Raw genomic sequence first — 7828 nt, forward strand, 5'->3', positions numbered from 1 at the left:
CAAAAAATTAGTAGTATTCGCATTAAAGAAACGCTTTGTGCCATTCATTTTATAAAACTCTATAATTTTTTAACTAGTGGGACTTCAATATTTTCTAGTCTGGTCACAACGTTCCTCATGTTGATTCTCTTGTGAGGTGAATCGCTTAGACAGAGTAGCCCAACATGAAGAATAGACAACAAACACTGCTCCATCAGGCAGAAGTTCTGATCTTCTTCGTGAATTAAGTTTCTGTCAACAACTTCTATTACTGAGTTTGCCTCTACAGATTTGCTAACCCATTGCTTCAAGCTCAATTCTTCACCAAAGCTATCATCAGTTGGCTTTTTCCCTGTGAATGTTTCCAGCAAAATTATGCCAAAACTGTAGACATCACCACTTGTAGACACTATTCCTTTCTCTCCATATTCTGTAACAATAATTGGCATTAAGTGTTTCTTAACATTTAGAATAGTTAACAAGAGTATCATAGTTTAGAAAAAGGAAATTAGATTACCTGGTGCCATATAACCAACTGTGGCTAAAGTTTTGGTTTGAACCATAGTTTCCCCATTGCCAAAGATTTTGGAGATACCAAAATCACAGACGTGTGCAACCATATCTTCATCTAGCAGGATGTTGCCAGGCTTCAGATCACAATGAACAACAGCTGGTGCGTGATTGAAGTGAAGGTATTCTAAAGCCAACCCTACATCAATCATGATTTTATACCTTTGTAGCATGTCCAAGAAATAATTTTCAGAATGCAACCATTTTTCAAGGCTCCCATTTGGCATATACTCCAGTACCACGGCTCTAAAATCACGATTAACACAGCAACTGTGGATTCTTATCAAGTTTCGGTGACGGATGCTGGCCAATACTTCACATTCTGCGTCAAAGTTCTTGGTTACTTCCCTAGATTGCAGATGGAAAACTTTTATTGCGACTTCGGATCCATCGAGGAGTGTCCCTTTATATACAGAACCAAAACTTCCAGTTCCAAGTAGATAGTTCGTGCTGAAGGAATCTGTCGCTTCTAGTAGCTCTTCGTAAGAAAGCCTTCGCCAATAAAACTGTTGAAGTAATGATCCTTCACCCAGTGATATCTCAGTTGATATTTCCCTGCTTCGTCTTTTTATTGCCAACAAAAATGTGATGATTGCAACAATTAGGATAGCAAACACGATTGGAGGTAGAATGTACTTCAAAATGTTTCTTGACCATGAATGGGAAGGGGAATTTGTTCTGCAAGGTGGCAAATTTAACCTAGCTAAGCCACATAATGCATAATTTTGCACAAAGGATTGAGCAGTAAAGTTGGCAAATGGTCCATCTGTTGGAACTTCCCCTTCCAGTTTATTGAAAGACACATTGAAGTAATTTAGGTCTCCAAGCTTCACCATGGACTGCGGAATTGTTCCAGAAAAATCATTGTGAGACAAATCCAAATACGCCATGCTTATCAAATTTCCCATAGATTGAGGAATGTGCCCTCGAAAAGTATTGTGTGCTAAGGACAAAAAAACAAGTGATTGAGCACTGCTGAATGAACTTAGAATATCACCTGATAATTGATTCCACGATAAGTCTAATTCTCTTATGACCTTAAGATTCTGAATCTGCGAGGGAATATCACCACTTAAAGAGTTCGAAGACAGGTTCAGACTTAAGAGATCGTTAAGGTTCCAAAAACTCAATGGAATTGTAGATGTCAAATTGTTGAGGTGCAAGAAGACTCTTCTCAAGGATTTGAGTTCCCCTAAGCAATCTGGTATTGGACCAGTGAGCATGTTTTCATTCAGATACAAGTCACCAAGCATTTTCAGTTGGCAAAGCTCAGCTGGGATGGAACCTTGAAGCCCATTGTGTTCTAGATATATACGATCCAAACGAGCTAGTTTTCCAATTGTGGAGGGGATGGATCCTGTGAATTCGTTGCTATCCATGTTTATGGATTCCAAGCTGCTTATGTTTCCAATTTCACTTGGAATGGTGCCCTTAATATGGCTTCCAAAGGCATTGAACATAGTAACAGTTTTTGAGAAATTCCCAATCGAAGTTGGAAGGAAACCATTGAATTGATTCAGTGATAGTTCCATTGTCTCCAACTCTCTGCAATTTGTCAAAGAAGAGATGAACTTTAGTTCTGGGGTTGACGATTCTCTGGTGAAATTGTTTGCTCCGACAAAAAGTCTTTTGAGGAATCTTAATTTACCAAGGGTAGTTGGTAAAGGGCCAGTAAAAGAGTTAAAGTTTAAGGAAAGGAAGGTGAGCTTAGATGCATTGGCTATAGAGCTTGAGATCATCCCCGTGAATTTGTTGTTGTCTAGATTAAGCACTTGAAGATTAGGAAGTGTAGTCCACATGCTAAAAGGGAGAGAGCCATTGAAGTTGTTCTCATCCAAGCTCATCCTAATTAGTGATGACATATTGAATACCTCTGGGTGAACACGGCCTGCTAGGTTATTACTTCCAAGATAAAGCGTTTCCAGTTTGGGGTTACCAATCTCACTTGGTAATTCACCTGTAGAAAAATTAGCATCTTTAAAATAGTAGAACTCTTAAGATGCCTATTAAGTTCTACTTCTCTCATTTCTTTGTTTTACACAATGAAAGAAAGTAGAGAAGAATGGGGATGGACGAAATCAGGGGGAAAATGTAACTGGAAATTCACAGTCTTGTTTATTAGTTACCTGTTTATATAAATGGCTATGAAAATATTGGATAAATTAATCTAATTTGAGTTAACGTCTAGAACTAACAAATTGACCCTTTTATTAGCCCTTTTTTTTGTTGTTGACATTTAGATACTAAGAATAATCTGAATCCAAAAATTTTCAAAAGGGAAAATGACCAGTTTCATTCCTTCAAAGTTGAAAAAAAAATTTATTTTCATCAATCACATTTAAAACAATTCAAGATCATCTGTTGAATTTGTCTTTATATCCCATATCGGGAGTTTAATAAAGAAATCTCTCCTCTGGGTACTTATAAATATAGTGGGTTTGATTGAATTTAATTCTGTTAAGGGCATCAGCTCAAGTACAGTATGTACCAGTTCAAGAGAGTTTTAGCGGGCTCACATCCCAGTCTAAGAGAGATTTTGGTTAGGCATCAAACCAAAAGAGCAAGTTATGGGTCTTTGGGCTGTTAAATATTTAGTGTCTTTTGTATTTTTAGTTTTAGGTGCCTTTTGGGCATTGGAATTATTTCTTGGGTTTTGTACTCAATTTCTGTTATAGTAAATCTGCTACCCCTTTTACCCGTGGACGTAGGTCAATTCAGCTGAATCATGTAAAAATTCTAGGTTTCTCTATTTGATTTATTTAATTTGTTATTATTTTTATTGGGTTGCCAAGAACTCTATTGTTCTTGTTGATCAATTTCCTGGGACCAAACATAACATTATCGACCACATTATGAAGAGGTACCAGTGTCATCTCAAAACCAATTTAGATTAACTTTAAAATTGAGTCGGATGCATGCGTAGGACTTCAGAGCCTAAATGGAAAGATAAAATTGTTTCTACCTTACATCAAATGAGAAAATCACCAATTTTATGCCTCATAATTTTTAAACTATATTTTTCGTGCTCACGTTTAAAAGGATGCATTTATCAGTGAAAAAATGAAGTTTAATTTGCTGTTTACTTCTATTCTAGTCATTTGGTTGACAAATAGCCCCTGCATGTATACACATGTGCTAGGGTGTGCTTAAGCATGTCAATGGATATAATCTTATCCAAATCCAATTCAAACCCGGTATACTTGGGTAAGGTTTGAACTTAATTTCTCATACCTAAACCCTACTAAGATCCAGACTCTCTATGAGAGTCACGAGTCTGGGTAGAGTCTGATTCATTATGATTTATACCCAAATTCAGATCCAAACCAGACCCTACTCGAACCCATGTATATATTAATAAGGCTAAATATTTATATATGTTATGGTTGTTTTCTTTTTCAAACTCATAATAGTTGTCATTACGATTGGTACAAACTTTTTTCAAGGAAAGAGAAAAAAAAAGCAAACAAATGAAAGATTAGATGTTTAAATGCACATGAAACTTTGAAAATAAATAAAAGTAATTGACAATAATTCTTCCTTTGAGTTCATGACATCACATTCAATTTCTTGAATGTTAATTTTATTATTTAAAAACAAAAATGTATGGTATTTATGTTTTTATGATATTTATGTTATTTTTGAACTTGATATGTTTTTTAAAAATTTTCACTTTAGTTCTTCACTAGATGTTCAAAAAAATACTCACATATATTCATTGGATACCCAAGTCCATGAGAGTCTAGATCTAGGTTTATTTTTCCAAATCCATAAGGGTTTGATCCTTGATTTAGATCTAACTAAATTTAGTGGATCTAGATCTGAATAAAAAAAGTCCAACTCACACCTTACCATTGGCATGTCTAGGTGTGCTATTCCTGGTCAGAGAGTTGATGTAAATTGGGATTATGGGATGAAATTTATACCATTTCAAAATGTGGAGGATGATTTTGCATCCTTTGAATGTAGGGAATGAATTTTTTTTCCAAATTAGAGAGATAAAATTGGTCATTTTCCCCGTATGTTCTGGAGGGAAAGAATTTTACCTTCTTATTTAACAACCTAAATATGATATGCAAGTCATTGGAGTGTGCAACTCTTAGCCAGAAAGTACATCGGAATTTAGTTTTGGACGAAAGTGTATATTTTCATAATGCCAGATATGATTTTGAATCATATTTATTGTAGGGTACAAAATAAATACTTTTGAAAGTATAAGGGACAGAGTTGGGCATTGACCCTTTGCAAAATACTTCTATACGGTTTTCGACGTAAATGGACACTACATTGTTTTAATTTTTATCCTCTCAGCTTTACAGGACAGATTAGGATTTCAGTGGTAGTAATTTCATTGTGTATTTGACCAAACAGTTTGTGGTCTGGATCTTCCTCTAGTTGTTTTATTTATCCTTAAATAGCATGCTTGCACTTTGAATTATTTTGGATATATTAAACCCTAAACTTTCATATTCGTCTCATTTGAGTTAAAGGTGTTAACAGAATTAACAACTATTTTGTTCATGCATACCACACCTCTGTTAATAAGCAAATCAATCAAAAGGAAATAAGCAAGAAAGGGAAAGAATTAGGAAGGAATAGAAAATCTAATTTATTTAAGCTTTGTAATTGAAACTTAAAAGCAAAAGAAGAGGAAAAGAATGTAAACAAAAGATGATATGATGTTTTGTTTTGGCAAAGGATGTAAACAAGGCAAAGGTTTAAAAGTTTTTTTAAAAAAGAAAAAGAAAAAAAAAAAGAGGAAAACAAAACATAAGAAGAAGGGTGGAGACGAGGAAGAAAGGCGAAGAAGGAAAGGGAAACGAGCTATACAGAAAGTCAGGAACCTCTTCAAACAAGTAAATAAATATTCAACGATCATTTATAGCTTTTTCATTATTTAAAATTGACCCCTAAATATTTTAGATAACTATAATTATGCCTATGAGCTTTTCTAAATTTTCATTTTTAGCTTTAATATCTTTATTTTTTGCAAAGAGGTCATAGAAATTTAGTACTAAGCTGATCAATTCGTATTTAAAGCTTCCAAACATCATATTTGAGTTAGGTTTAAAGGGTATTGAATTATAAAATGTTTGGAAATAAAACTTGAGAAATTAAATGAATATTTTTATTCTTGTTAACAATATACTTTTATGCACTCTAGCATATAATATAATAAATTTTTTAATTAATATATTTATAACATAATACTGACGTCATTTGATTCTTAATACCAATCCGATCTGATTGAATCCACTGACCCATAACCCCCAACCTCAACCTAGTCACTGCCCAGTCCAAGATTCAAAACACTGGTTAAATCTTGTTTTGCACCCCTAATTAGGAGTTGCATTTTGAATCCATAAACTCTAATATTTGGAGATATCAAGCTTTCTAGCTTTGTTTTAATCTATTGTTGCAAACTTTTTTCTCTATGTGCATAGGCATACAAAAACTTTTATCCAATATATGGCACACCACGTCATTATATAAAGAAATTTTTTCATGTTTATTTTCAGTATCTTTATTTTCTCATGTGTTTTCAAATATGTATGTGTGTGTATATATATATATATATGTATGTATGTATCTAAATATAGTCGTGATAATAACTTAGAATTGAATATACAAAAGATATGAGTGAACATGTAAAATAAATAGCATGAAAAATTTGAGTGCAAATGGGTAATACACTTGTGTTAAGTAAAATTTGACCCGTTGACTAACTGTGTGACGGCGCTCGTGAAAATCCATTGATTTTCTTAACCCAGTGAAAGGAAAGGTCAAATTGAGAGGAATATGAAAGTTATGGTGCAATGTGTCCAAAATGAGAATGGTAATAAATCAGGGGTAAAACTATAAAATGGAATTTGTCGCATGTATGTATCCAGACGAAACTCTTCCGAACAACAATGTAGGCACATTAAACATATGGAGGTAAAGTACATACCTGTCAGCATGTTATGATCTAGAAGAAGGTTTTGGAGCGATGTTAGGTTCCCAACCCTCTTTGATATGCCACCCGTGAAGTTGTTTTTTGATAAATCTAAAGTTTCGAGGGTCTTGCATTCCCATATGAACGAGGGAATCGAGCCAATCAGCTGATTGGTTGAAAGATGTAGCTCTTTGAGTGCTGGAAGGTTGTAAAACTTGTCTAACGGTAAGCTTCCTGTGAGGCTGTTGTTAGACAAATCCAATGCTCTCAAAGAGGATATATTGAAGACAGGCCATGGAATTCTCCCTGTCAGAAAGCTACTCTGCAAGTTTAGTATCTGCATGCTGCTAAGATTTCCAATTTCCATTGGAATTCCGCCTGCATGAAATATGAAAAATTCATTCATTCAGTCTATCAACCAAAGGAAATAAATGGCTATCTTGAAATTTGGAAAACAGGTTAGGATCTCGTTAATCTATAAAATATATGGATTTATACTTTCCTGGTGATAAATGCCCTTCGTAATTTGCTTCATGGCCAATCTTAGTCATGTTCATCAGAAAAATTTAACCAAATTGACTAGATTGTGCTATTATTTTACAATGATTCTGTTATTATTTGCCTCTTCAGTTGGACTTACATGTATATTAACAAATAATTTTGAGAAGATTTCAAATATCCGATCTCTTAATGCCCTTCGTATCACTGTTTGAAGTTTCATTCGCTAAGTACAAGCATGTGAATTGGAAAATGAAGAAAAAGTTAAAGAAAAAAAAGAAAAGAAAATAACATGTACAGTGGCAAATTAGTGCAACAAAATATTGGTGGATTGGTAAATGGAAGAGTATTTTTTTTCTACTCTCTCAAGTGTCACAGCAAAGAGATTGGGGGTCAATGGTTGGATCATTCAAACCGAATAACGTGATCATAATGTATGCAAAAATACTATATATATAATTATTAAATATGCCTTTTGTTTCTCTTTTTAATTCCCCACCGGTTCCTACCTTTCAAACTCTTAAAATTGTATTAAAATTTGATATTTAATTTTCGACTTTCCAGTGTTAAGTGATGACTCTAGAACTCAATACAAAGACATATTGGAAAAAATTTAAAACAAAGGCTGTTAATTTCATATTAGGAAAAGTTCGTGGGAGCCTTTATAGTTGCTCAAACACATAATATTATAAATTTCTACGCATTCGTAATTTTGCATAATGCCAGATGATTCCCTAAGGTTTCAAGTAGCCACATAACTCCTCTATAGTTTTATATAATGTGGAAAATGGACGGAATGTTTTAAAAGTGCATATAATCAAATTATAATATCCACTTAACACCCTATAT

General features: G+C 33.9%; 1 protein-coding gene across 1 annotated transcript; it reads right to left on the reverse strand.

The window, feature by feature from the left end:
- Positions 1-6834, reverse strand: LOC113772055 (probable LRR receptor-like serine/threonine-protein kinase At3g47570). Its single transcript, XM_027316594.1, has 3 exons — positions 6497-6834; positions 497-2506; positions 1-409 (listed from the first exon to the last, which is right to left on the reverse strand). Exons 1-3 carry the CDS (start codon positions 6822-6824, stop codon positions 60-62), a joined length of 2688 nt encoding a protein of 895 aa, XP_027172395.1. The 5' UTR covers positions 6825-6834; the 3' UTR covers positions 1-59.
- Between the last annotated feature and the right edge of the window lie 994 nt (positions 6835-7828).

This window comes from Coffea eugenioides, chromosome 5 (genome assembly GCF_003713205.1).
Source record: "Coffea eugenioides isolate CCC68of chromosome 5, Ceug_1.0, whole genome shotgun sequence".
Classification (NCBI taxonomy): domain Eukaryota; kingdom Viridiplantae; phylum Streptophyta; class Magnoliopsida; order Gentianales; family Rubiaceae; genus Coffea; species Coffea eugenioides.

Excerpts from the sequence above, each read along its gene's own strand:
- LOC113772055 (XM_027316594.1), bottom strand. The coding sequence starts at position 6,824 with ATGCAGATACTAAACTTGCAGAGTAGCTTTCTGACAGGGAGAATTCCA. Across the intron at positions 2,507-6,496 it reads AGATCATAACATGCTGACAG|GTGAATTACCAAGTGAGATT; the intron begins GTATGTACTTTA and ends ATTTTTCTACAG. Across the intron at positions 410-496 it reads AGTTGGTTATATGGCACCAG|AATATGGAGAGAAAGGAATA; the intron begins GTAATCTAATTT and ends TTATTGTTACAG.